This window comes from Acanthochromis polyacanthus, chromosome 3 (assembly GCF_021347895.1).
Source record: "Acanthochromis polyacanthus isolate Apoly-LR-REF ecotype Palm Island chromosome 3, KAUST_Apoly_ChrSc, whole genome shotgun sequence".
Classification (NCBI taxonomy): domain Eukaryota; kingdom Metazoa; phylum Chordata; class Actinopteri; family Pomacentridae; genus Acanthochromis; species Acanthochromis polyacanthus.
In genome coordinates, this window is record NC_067115.1 from 27,176,445 (window position 1) to 27,189,498 (window position 13,054).

At 40.0% G+C, this 13,054-nt stretch overlaps 1 protein-coding gene across 2 annotated transcripts in view; it reads left to right on the forward strand.

Moving 5' to 3' along the window:
• Positions 1-2,036: 2,036 nt before the first annotated feature.
• usp53b (ubiquitin specific peptidase 53b) overlaps positions 2,037-13,054 on the forward strand; it is a 30,884-nt gene continuing 19,866 nt past the window's right edge. Inside the window, exons 1-11 of one of the 2 annotated variants that reach the window (XM_022208491.2) lie at positions 2,037-2,554; positions 3,849-4,034; positions 4,307-4,467; positions 4,967-5,059; positions 5,228-5,362; positions 7,100-7,213; positions 7,780-7,862; positions 9,365-9,470; positions 11,717-11,863; positions 12,084-12,233; positions 12,332-12,500. In XM_022208491.2, coding sequence (XP_022064183.1) covers positions 3,941-4,034; positions 4,307-4,467; positions 4,967-5,059; positions 5,228-5,362; positions 7,100-7,213; positions 7,780-7,862; positions 9,365-9,470; positions 11,717-11,863; positions 12,084-12,233; positions 12,332-12,500 — 1,252 coding nt within the window. In that variant the 5' untranslated portion in view covers positions 2,037-2,554; positions 3,849-3,940. The remainder of the gene's footprint in view (positions 2,555-3,848; positions 4,035-4,306; positions 4,468-4,966; positions 5,060-5,227; positions 5,363-7,099; positions 7,214-7,779; positions 7,863-9,364; positions 9,471-11,716; positions 11,864-12,083; positions 12,234-12,331; positions 12,501-13,054) is intronic. The other variant, XM_022208492.2, reaches the window with a different exon arrangement.

Here is a 13,054-nt window from a genome sequence, read left to right on the forward strand (position 1 = left end):
TGTGCATGCCTTTCATACACACTGGTCCCAACAGAGTGACATGTGAGCCCTCCTGCAACTCATGGGGGCAAAAGTTATCTGACTTCTTCAGCTGTTTCATTACTGACACGATGAGAAACAACACAAGCTGCGCATTTGTGTGATTTCCCCACCCGCTCCCTAAAAGGTGACACCATGGCAGGTGATGTTGTATTTTCATCGTGGAGTCTGTGCACAGATGCAACACAGATCTTAACATGCAAATCTTATTCACTCAATGTACGCGCTGAGAATGGCTGTGCAGCACGCAGCAGGAAGAATAAGAAGTCTTTTCTTTGTTAGTTTTCTTTTTATAAATAATACCAAAAAACCCTTCATGTGTCCCAGGGGAGGTTTCAGTGCTATTCCTGGAGCTTTGGCAGAATGCAATACACTGGAAAAATACACATCCTTAAGATAGGGTCAGAAAAATACTCTACACAGTTGAATGTCCACTGCATTGACTGCACACTTTCTCCATATATGTGTTTAAATATAATACACTTAGTATGGACATGTACACTACCATTCAAACGTTTGGGGTCGCCCTGACAATTTCATGTTTTAAATGAAATCTCACCCTTTTATTCATGTGCTATCATAATTGCACAAGGGTTTTCTAATCATCAATTAGCCTTTCAACACCATTAGCTAACACAATGTAGCATTAGAACACAGTGATGGTTGCTGGAAATGTTCCTCTGTACCCCTATGGAGATATTCCATTAAAAATCAACCGTTTCCAGCTAGAATACTGTACTCATTTACCACATTAATAATGTCTAGACTATATTTGTAATTCATTTAATGTTATCTTCATTGAAACAAAATAAGGACATTTCTCAGTGACCCCAAACTTTTGAGCAGTAGTGTATGAACCCAGTGGCGTAGTGGTTCTGTCATGTTTGCATTTTGTTGCTCTCCAAAGACATGCACGATTGGTTAGTTTGGGATTCTAAATTTGCTGTAGATGTGAGGGAGAGTGTGCCAGCTGGGATACGCTCCACACCCTCCAAAAGAAAAAGCGGGTGTTGTAATTGGATAGATGGATGGATGTATGGGCATAACATTAATGCCTAATTTCAGCTCAGCACCCTGGCCTGAAGGTACCAAACCACATATCCACAGTTAGTGAATCCCTGAATCAGCTCTGCTCATGATGGTGAGCTGCAGTTAGAAGTGCCTGTTTAATATTCCTGAACAGATTGAATTCTTGGACTGAAAATCAGCGAGGACTTCTCAGTGTAACAACTCACGAATACTCTGTTTTTCACAGGCTGGCCTGCATGCTGTGAACACACACACACTCACAAACAGGCAATCACACACACACACACATACTGTACACACACACAGTTGCACAGCCACTGATGTAAATAACCTGCTAGGGTTCACTGACAGTGTATTTAAAGAAACTGAGAAGAGCAGCAGCTGATTAACACTTGGCAAGTGTTTGCTTGCTTTATTTTTGTCTTAATTACCTTTTTTGTCTTTTCAATTCACTGACATGTTAAACAGTGCAGCCGAGCCACATGAAAACTTTCTGTTTCGCGTATAGTATAAAATATCTTTGCGGAAAAGACACACACCAACTACTTAATGTCACTTTTGCTGACTCCAGCTTGCATGCACCATCAGCCTCTTTTCCTGTCTCCGCTCAGAACCTGCTCGGCTCTGCAGGCTTTCCCCTGCCAGGCCCTCCATCTGCCCCGATTCCTGCCATCCCATGTCCTGTTTACTGCCGCAGTAAAGTCGCTACAGACACAAATGGCACAATGTGATGACAAAAGGAACGCTTGGCGTTAACAAGGGTGAAAGCGTGAGCCTTTTGTCTGGCGTGTCCGGTGGATTTTCTTCCAAGAAGACACACGTCATTGGGTGTTTTATTCGAAGGGAAAACGGGACTCTGCTGCTGTGTCGTGTGTGTGACATGTAAGCCGGAGCATTTTTCAAAACACAGGCAGGGGTTAGTCCCCACAGTGCTGCATGATTATGAAACCAGTGCAGTCATGTGATGTCTTCTCTCATCATCATCATGACAAGTTGGAAGTCTGACCTTCCGCCAGCACACACACACACACAGACACACACACGCACACACACACACACACGCACGCACGCACAGAGTAGTTTGCCATGCAGGGATTGAAGATTGCACTACAGCGGCAGTGCACTTGAGGCTACACTAGGGGCGGAGTTTGACCTCTCAAGTCTCCAAACATCACTAATCCGCGTCGGACATTCTGGTCCAGGATATCATCGGCCCTGTTTGGAGGAAAGGGAGGGAAAAAAAGAAGAGAGGACGATTTACGGAAACAACACAGTCCTGCGGGCTCTGCTGCGGTGCCACACGGAGGCTCGGGCTGCGGCTTGTGTGCGCGTCGGAGCGGCGTTTGGGATCGCTCCATGCGGCTGGACGGATCTGCAGTCATCGCTCCGCCGGGTTTGTTGCAACAGTCCAGCGACAAGTCGTGGGATTTTGCGGCTTTACAGCTGGAGGACGAGACGAACTGCTGACCGCTTTCCTCCACCAAAGGTGAGCTGTTTTTGTTTTTCTTTCCTCCGTGCAAGTTTTGCGGCATGTTTAGCTCCAGTGGTCCTTCCGCTGGGAGCTGGAATATGGAGGGGGGCAGCAGCGTGTTGTCTCTGGGTGGAGGTGGAGATGGAGGTTTTAACGCCGGATCGGGTCACGAAATGCAGCTCAGTGAGAGGATGCACGTCCTTTTCGTGAACCCAGCAGCAAAGATGGGCGCCTGTGTCCGACCATATAGGCCCATGTGGGCACTGACATCAAGTGGAGGCTCTCTGCATGTTATGACACTGAGGAATCTATGACCAAAACATAAAAGAAATAAAGACTCCAGCTTGGAATTAAAGGCCTTAAAATCAATATTCTACTGGCTGCTTTTACAATCAGCAGATGGCAACATAAAACATTGAGGCTGTGCATCTAATTATAATTGAAAATATTGATTTCCCTCCCACATGTATAGACATTACACATCAGCATCAGATTTAAAAAAAAAAATAATGTAATTGTCGCCTAGCGTGGGATCTTGTTGCTTCACTTCTGTGTTATGATGTTTTTGATGGTGGTTATTTACATTTAGCTTAAGAGTGCAGCTTTAAATGTAATATATTGTCATTTTAAATTAGAAAACATACTGTTTATGTTCATTTTTAGCCCCATAATGCAGCTTTTTATGACATGATATCCACGAGAAATATTCTAAAGCAAAGTAATGCAGCATTTAAAATAGCAATGATAATTTTTTCCCCTCCTTTCCCACATCTTTGAATGGAATAGAGTAGAATTTAAAACATATGTCCAAGTGTATCTGTAAAAATAGAGGGCTATATAAGGATTTATAGGGTAGCTGATGTTGCACTATCGGATCTGAAAACGTATGAAAAAGTGTGGCTCAAGTAGTGCAAGTGCTTTCTCAAAGGAACTCCAAAGGAAGCCTTAATTTTGTTGAGTTTCTCTGTATTATTTTGTTAAGGTCTTCACTGCATGATGGGCCTCTTGATATGTCGTGTCACTGTATAAATAAATAAGTAAATAAAATATAAATGGAAAATGATGTAAGAAAAATGTAGGAAAGTCCAATAATTTGTCCCTTTTGTTATCACATCCCCATGCATGTCTGTCTTTTTGTCAGTTTACTGCCTGCAATGCAAATAAGAACAGATTCAAGTGTGTTTATGTGAACATCTTTAGTCCCTTAAATCGAAATACTAAAGGACCAGCTCTTTAAAAGTATTAAAAGCACTTCATACACGTTTACTGTTTGCCTCATTGTGTCCCTCCCTCCCCACATTCTGTCCAGTTGCCGTTCAATGTCCAGAGGCACATGGCTGAGGCTGCCCTGTGGCTGATCCCGACGATGCTTTCAACAAACCGCTCCGGAGGTGCGTGGGGATGAAATGGATGGAGCCCATGGCCAGACCAACGCACCAGCTCCCACGTCCCAGCATGTCCAGCTGCAGCAAGTCTCCCCCCAACTCTGGAGAAGGTAGATGACCGGATTCATCTGACCAGATCAGTCATTTGGATTGGTGATGTAACGAACGCTGTGTCCAAGATTAACTGAATTTTAGTGCAGGACCTTCACTGTTAATTATCACCGTTGGTGTACAAGACTTTAAATGTCAACTGCAATGAACATAGAGCATGGAAGGCTAATGTTTTAAGTGTAGCATAGTTTTAAGGGTATGACACAAAGACACAGATGAGCACCCTTTTAATGCCAAACAGGAGATTTGTGTCAGGAGTATTTGTCATTAGTTGCAGGCTCTAACTCCATGGCATGGGTGAAGATGTTCAAAAAACCTGGCGGAGGTCTTAAGAAATCCTACCAGCCTGGGAGCATGCTCTCCCTCGCCCTCACCAAAGGCCTGCTGAATGAGCCCGGGCAGAACAGCTGCTTCCTAAACAGCGCTGTTCAGGTGAGAACCGTTTTCTACCTACCTTAAATTACTAATTCATTTCAATCTCAATATTCAGCAAGCAAACAGTACATTCTCGTAACATTTCCTCATTCTGTCATTTATCTCTAAAGCTTAAAAGCTGTTTTTTACCACTAGCGGGAAGAAGCAGATCCCAAAACAAGCTATAAACTATGAAATATGCTCGGCATCTGGATGTTTTATTGTTTTTTAATAGCAATATGTTGCACATGCTGGTCATGCTTGTGTATGTTTGGACTCGGCACTAGCAAAACCAAAATACTCAGCTGAAAATGAATAAATGCTAAGTAAGGCTGCAGCGTTGAGAGTTAATGTTCAGTGGGTTTGGCAGCACTAGCAACCTTTTGTATTTTACACAAAGGCATTTTGCTTCGGCGTTCGCATCGGCTGTTTACAGGATGTAGAGCGTGTGATGTCTCCGAATAAAAATATCTCCTTTTCAGTTTTTAATAGATGTGCTGTTTTTAAAACTTCACAGGTGCTTTGGCAGTTGGACATTTTCAGGAGAAGTCTGAGGCAGCTCTCGGGTCACTTCTGTCTCGGTGATGCCTGCATTTTCTGCGCTTTAAAGGTACCGTGTGAAGGGTGTTGCATTGAAAGCTGAGTCACTGTTTTGTTTAGATTAGTGCTGTCAGTGCGATCAGACGTCTCTCTGATCATACCGGCAGTTTTTACTACAGTGGTTGTATGGATAAGTTGAAACAACTATCACAAACTAACAATTGTTTTTGTTTTTCAGAGTATATTCAGCCAGTTTCAGCAGAGCAGAGAGCGCGTTCTCCCCTCCGACAGCCTGCGGAACGCCCTCGCTGAAACTTTTAAGGATGAGCAACGCTTCCAGCTCGGCCTGATGGATGATGCTGCTGAGTGCTTTGTACGTTGACACTGTGCCTTTGGCTTTTCAATCAGAAACGATATTCAGCGGACCTTTCCTTAGTAACTGTGAATTAAATTTTATGGTGCTTCTTCCTTTGTGATTCTAAGGGCCAGTGAAAAAGAAACATGAACCACTGATATAATGCTCAGATTCTATATTGTTTGTCACAGTTGTAGTTACTTTGGATGAAGGAGTAATTGGGCCTTTTGCTTGTTAAGATGATTTAAACCTTGCTAGAATATTCAGTGGGGTGTCTTCAGCAGTATATTATTATTGCTCTTTAATGGGGAGACACCACTGCTTGAAACTGACATCAGCATTTACGAAAAAGTCTCTTTCATGTCAAAGTGAAAACAGATTTCTGCTAAGCAGACTTAGTTCATCAAAAACATAAAATGTAAAAGAAGAAAAACACTGAGAGAGCGCAGTACTCCACCAAGGCTGCTCAGTCGTATAATTTCCGATGGATGAAATCGTGAAAAAATATGTGGCAGAGATCACAGCATCATAGAATGTGTCCATTTAATATAGATGTACCCACAAACAAGATGACCTTGCGCTGGGAACAGGCATGTGTTATGCATGTGTACGTTATGTACGGATACTGAATTGTGTGATCTGAATTTGTAGTGGGAGGTGGGAATTGATGGGACTCAGAAACACCCCCACAATTTAATCAATTGTTCCTTGTATCATTTCCGATGGATAAATCCCGATAAGTGCGCAATGGTCAATTTGTAGTAGGATCACCATCATGTGATTGTCAGGAGGCAGCTGATGTAGCGTTCACTTGTTGTCATAGTTACAGTGATACAGAAATCTTTAACAAATTCATGGATCCAGACTATAAGCCGCATCACTGCCAAAATCTAATCAGTTGGTCCTTGTGTCATTTCATAACTTCACTGAAAGTTTCATCCAAATCTGTTAGTCCGTTTTTGAGTAATGTTGCTAAATGTCATTGCTAGATGTTATGTTTGCTGGATACCAAACACTGCCCATCATCACAAACATACCATCCTCACCCAGAAGCACGGTGGTGGCAGCATCATGGTGTGGGGATGTTTCATTGGTAGCATTCCCTGGAAGGTTTGTAAAGATGGAAGATAAAATAAATGCAGCAAAGTATGGGGAAATCCTAGAATCTGCAAGAGGGCTGTGATTTGGAAGCAGTGACCCAGAGGATGCAGCAGTAGCTACACAGAAATAGTTTAAAGACAAAAAGGCTAGTCAGAGCCCAGACCTCTATCCAGTTGAGAACTTGTTGCTGGATTTAACAAGGGCTGTACTCTCATGATTCTTGTGCAACCTGTGCAGGGCCGATTGAGACCTATTCATCTCAGGGTAATGCTGAAATCGCCATCAAAGGTGCATGTAAATATCGACTTAAAGGGGGTGAAAACCTATGCAATCACTTATTTTATATTTTCAATTCATTGACATTACTTTGTAGAAGTCTGTTTTCACGTCTTGTAAATTTGTGTCCAAAAAAAGCCAAATTGAACTTGATTCAGTGTTGAAAAGCAGCAAAAATGACATGGGGCGAATGCTTTTTATCTTTATGTTTGAGTGACTTTTACTTCATAGTTTAGGGGGAAAATCTGTAAAGCTGAATTTGTTGGATTTACAGCGCTAAATATTTTGTTTGCAGTGACGCTGTGTTCTATATTTTTTTTGTTTGTCTGCTTAGACTGACTGTTGGCACTGTGTCTGCTCTGATTTCTTAAATATCAGGAGAACATCCTGGAGCGAATCCATTTACACATAGTTTCCGACACAGTGACCGATGCTTGCTCATCCAAATCCTGCATCACCCATCAGAAGTTTGCAATGATGCTTTATGAGCAGGTAAACTGCTAGATGACACTGAAAAAACAATACAGCACTGTGTGGTAGCAATGCACAATACATAGAGTTAATGCAGTTATGCAGTTTACACAGTGAAGACATGATAAAGGACATTAATGTATACAGCTGCTTTAAATACAGATGTACACTACTGTTCTAAAATTTGGGATTACCCAGGCAATGTCATGTTTTCCATGAAAACTCACACTTTTATTCATGTGCTAACATAATTGTGCAAGGGTTTTCTAATCATCAATGTAGCATTAGAACACAGGAGTGATGGTTGCTGGAAATGTTCCTCTGTACCCCATGGAGATATTCCATTAAAAATGCAGCTAGAATAGTCATTTACCACATTAACAATGTCTTGACTGTATTTATGGTGAATTTAATGTTATCTTCATTGAAAAAAATGCTTTTCTTTCAAAAATTTGGTCATTTCTAGGTGACCCCAAACTTTTGAACGGTAGTGTAAATGTAGAATTAGTAAGAATCATAAATGTGCACGTTATTTACTACAATAAATAGATGTGCACAGTAAAGTATGGTTTTCTTTTTGTTTGCAGTTTGTGTGTCGCTGCTGTGGTGCATCTTCAGACCCACACCCATTCACAGAATTTGTACATTATGTCTCCACCACTGCTTTATGGTGAGTACTTGATGGACTGCCACGGCTTTAAAAAATGGGATCCAGAAATCAGGCCAGGGTGCTAATCCTGATTTAAATGTCAAAGTATTAAATAACGTTACTGGAAAATTGATTGTGATTCCAAGCATCTCAGATCAATTTCCTTCCGGTGCTTAAAAGCCCATAACAGGAGTGTTTTGTGGTTTGTTTGTTTTTTGGGGGGGGAAATATTGGATTGCTTTTACAGATGTTTAAACATAATCCTAAAATTGACATTAAGAAGGTTTATTCATCTTTTTGTCACCTTTATTTTTCACGGTGATAAAAGGTTTTGCATCATGTGTGACTATCTGTCGTCTCACTGCGATTTCATGATGATTCTGATTCATCAAGTATTCCTTTTAGCTGCACCAAACAGCCCAGCTTAATTATTGTGAGCCTACTATTTGTTTACAATGACAAATAATGATTAAGTCTACTTTTTTATATCCTTTTTAATGCAGCAAGTGCAGTGCAAAGTTTATGCAAAGCCATAGTTGTGTGTTTGTTTTTATTCTGGCGTCAAAGCTAGCTGCTGCTAGCTGAAGAGTGTTGACATGAACAGATGTATTCATTATGAATGCATTCAGCCGTTCGCTATAGGGTTATAGGCATTGTTAGATAAGAAGCTTGTTGTGTTTCTAAAGATAAAAGACAATGTCACTGAAAAGTACAGGATTTATTCTGTACAGCTAATGGTCACATGTACCTCTAATGCTATCGAGTACAACGGTACAGCCATGAATTGTACCACGGCAGCAGAGACGTGGTTTTACAGAAGCATGTATGTCTTACATGGCCAGAATAAGCAAAGAAGATGTTTTAAAGTTACCAAACACAAATTATGCGCTATTGAACAAAATTAGGAAATGACAATCGACATTTTTTGGGCACATCATAAGGAAAGAGACCCTGGTATGTATCGTCACAAGTGGAAAAATTAATGGGGAGAGAAGACGAGGCAGACAGAGAATGAAAATGATGGACGGACTGACAACATGGCTACACATGGAACAGGCAGCAGTCACAATTCAGAGAGCAAAAGATCAGATTAGATGGAGAGAAATGATCGGCACAATGACTGGCGTGGCACTTGATTGATTGTTTGATTGAAATAGTTATGATATGGTGAGTTTACATATGGATATGTACGCGTGTGGCATGATAAATTTATATGTATATACAGGTACGGTGTGGAGGAGAAATTACCCACAATTCTGTTATTGCAATCCGGAAAAGACCAGTGATTAACATGACATGATTACACCTGAAAAATAAGGTTTTTGTGTGTTTGTTTGTTTTTTTGTACTAAATTTCAAAGGTGTGCCTAATAAAAGGGTCAAGAAATGTATATCTCATTGCTGGAACACACACTCTACCTGTTGTTTAATGTATTAAACACATAAATGGTGCTGTGAGGGAAAATATGCACGTGTAAATCCAAATGCGACAAAAAAGTAAGAAAATTGTGTCTTTTTGTGCAGCCAACAGGTTGATCGCATGTCGGGGAAGAGCGAGCGGCTGAGGTCGGACATGTTTGGAGAATTGCTGCAGGCAGCAAACAACACAGGCGACCTCCGAAGTTGCCCGGTATGTTATTCACTTATTGTTTGTTTTTGTTTAAATGTGAAGTTTTTTTAACACAAAGTCACAGCTCCGCTCCCGTCAGTCAAAACATGTCTCTGAATCCACCACTGGTAAATGCTGATTGGTGACAGGCGGCCGTTAATGAATAATTCAGACGTTCAGTTTAACATGTTGCCATGAAACTGACATAAGACGGGTTCTTGCGACTGTGCAGAGTACACTCTGTGCTTTCTGCTGTGACACTGCACTTGAAGCGGCCGGAAGGAGACGGTGCCAGACTAGTGTTAGGATATAAATAGCGGTGGGGGCTTATCCACTGTTTTTCTCTCATCTGTATTTGCGACCGCTGTCTTGTTTTTAGCATCAGTCGAGTAAAGCTGAGCGCTCTGTTCCCGTAAATCCATTCTTCTTCGAGAAAATCTAAAGTTGCAGCGTTAACTCAGCCGTGCGCGCTCTCTGATGATGGCGACAAGTCAAACAAGTTTAATTTCAGTTATTTTAATATATTTGTTTGGTTTTATTTCAGTGAAAGAGCGACAAAGCAACAACCTACTACTGGGATATTTTTTGTTACTTAAAGAAAAACCTTAACTTTACTTTAATTTCTGTGCTTTAAGTTGTCAGATTGATTCAGTGAAGAGAGCTTCAACCAAAAGAAACTGAAATTATACCTCCAAGTAACTTCCAAAGTGTGCCAATTACAAGCTGGCTGGTATTTTTGATGACACACGTTTGGATCTTATGACCGGTTCACTAGTTTTCATTTTATTAATTTTATGCCTACATGTTTGATTTTATTTTTCATTTTCTGTGAAGAACCTTTTTACATCTACTTTCTGTATCTTTTTTTTTTTAACTTGTTGTGTAAATCACTTTGTAATATAGGTTTAAAACAAATAAGCTTTCTTCTTCTTCTTTTTCTATTTCTCCTTATTGTTCTTTTTGTTATTAATATTATTATCAACACATCTTGGAGTCTCCTTGTAATTTTGAATTAATTAATTTGGTCAATGTTTGTTGAAAAACAGAAATGGAAATTTCTTAATCACACACATAGTTTGTAAATCAATCTGAATCTATGTAACACTAGCTAGCTGTTTCCGCTCTATGAAAGAATTAGTGGGAATTTTCTTCCTTTTGCATCTATTATTCCCTAAATAAGAATTACTTTTGTCTTTAGATCCATCATTTAGAGCAGAGGTGTTGAACTCATTCTAGTTCAGGAGCCACTTTCAGCCCAGTTTGATTTCAAGTGGACCACACTAATAAAATGAGAGCGTAATAAGCGATAAATGACGATATCTCCAAATTTTTCTCTTTGTTTTAGTGCAAAAAATATATATTATGAAAATTTTCACATTTGAGGAATTATCTTTTTACAAAATATTATGAACAACCTGAAATTTCTTAGAAAAAATATTTTAAATTTCAGCAACTTTATGCCTCAGTTTGTCATTTACACATTACACCTCACAGATTACAGTGTGTCTAAAAAAGGAACAAAACATTTAATCACACGTATCTGGAACTGAACAATATAGTATTTTACTTTATGATCAAAACCACAAAAAAGGACAAAAAACAACATCGAGAAACAAAATCACAGAAAATAAAATGACAAAAATGAGACAAACGACACGAAACGAAACAAAAAAGAGACAAAAATTTGACCAAAAAAGTTACAAAGTGACAAGAAAGTTGACAAACAACAATAACGAGACCAAAAAATTGCACAAAACGACAATAACGGTAGACAAGCAATGAATGAAGTGAAACACAAAAAGACAAAAAACACGAGCGAGACAAAAAGGAAACAGAACGGCAAAAACAAGAAACAAAAATATGAGACAAACGACAAAAGTAAGACAAAAAACGACTAAAAACAACAAAAACAAGACAAAATATTCCAAAAATGAGACACAAAACAACAAAACTATGAGACAAACAACAAAAGCCAGATAAAAAAAGACAAAAAAAAGCACTAACAGTAAGAAATATTTTAAAAATGAGACTCAAAAATGACAAGAAAACAATGAGCAATATAATATTTTACTTTATAACCAAAACCACTTGTCAAGGTGTAGAAATAATTTTAAATTTATAGTTTTGCAAATGTAAAATGTCGTAAGTCGTCCCGTGAGCCAGATCGGACCTTCTGGAGGGCTGTATGTTTGACACACCTAATTTAGAGCTTTGGGACTGAATGCTGTTCTTGTTTGTACAGAGAAAATGTTTTTCATGTGTTGCAGAGCGACTGTGGTCAGAGCATCAAGATCCGCCGTGTTCTCATGAACTGTCCAGAGATCGTGACCATTGGATTTGTGTGGGACGCTGAGCAGTCTGATCTCACGGACGATGTCATTCGGTCTCTTGGCCCACGTTTGAACCTGTGTGGGGTAAGAGCCCAAAAGGATGAATGGAAATATCTGTGGGTTGTGAGCACGAGATGGCAAACTGGAATGTAAAAAACACACTATGTAGAGAGAGATAAAGGGCAACATGCTGTAATCTTTAAACTGGTTATAAAAACCCCACACATGCATTTTACTCTTGTAGGATTTGTCATCTGGCAGAGAGTAATACGTGGCACTCACATTTCAATTTTCTTCTTTTCAGCTTTTCAACCGAGTCACTGATGAAAATGCCAAACGGAGCGAGCTACATCTGGTGGGGATGATCTGTTTTGCGAGTAAACATTACTCCGCTTTTGCCTATCACACCAAATCTTCAAAATGGATGTTTTTCGACGACGCTACAGTAAAGGAGGTTAGGCCGTCTGCTGTTAAAGCGCTTTTTTTTTTCCCAAAGTCCGCTACTTGTTACTGTGCGTTACATCCTCTTGTGCAACACTTTCTTTATCCCAGATTGGATCCAAATGGAAAGACGTCGCCTCTAAATGTATCAGGGGACATTTCCAGCCGCTGCTTTTGTTTTACACCAATCCTGAGGGAAGTCCGGTGTCTAATGAAGATGCACCGCGACAAACCACCATGTGTCCTCGATACAAAGCCCAAGTAAATGGTGATGTTACCGGTAAGAGGATGTTTTACTTATTATTAGCATGACTCACCCTGATACTCCTTTTTTTTATGTGAATTTTTAAAAAGTTTAGTACAGTAAGTCTGACAGGTGTCTTCACAAGTGTGTTTGTTGGCGCTGTTAATTGGATATCTTGTGCATAGCTGTCAATCGGGGTAAAAAGGTTTAATTAACAGGTTTTTATTGCAGCTGTTTATGTGGTAACAGGTTATGAAACTGCTAAAAGCGCAAGTTAAACGGACGACAAACCAGATTAGAGTTCCAAACGTGTTTTTTCGTCTTAGAAAGTGATCATGCTTGAGTGCTGTAATGTACTGAAAAGGTCAATGTTGATGGACAGAACAGAACTTTGACGCAACACAAACCTTAGCTAGAATATAATATTTGCTGACAGCTTTGACTGTAGTGAAAGAGTCAAAAAGTCATGCCGGGAACGAATGTCCGACCTCAGAATTTAAGCTGGATGAGGTAACAGATAATCTACAATGAGCCGTGCAGCCATGAAAGAATAAAATATCCGTTATAAAAACTGTAACATCTCTCTCCAT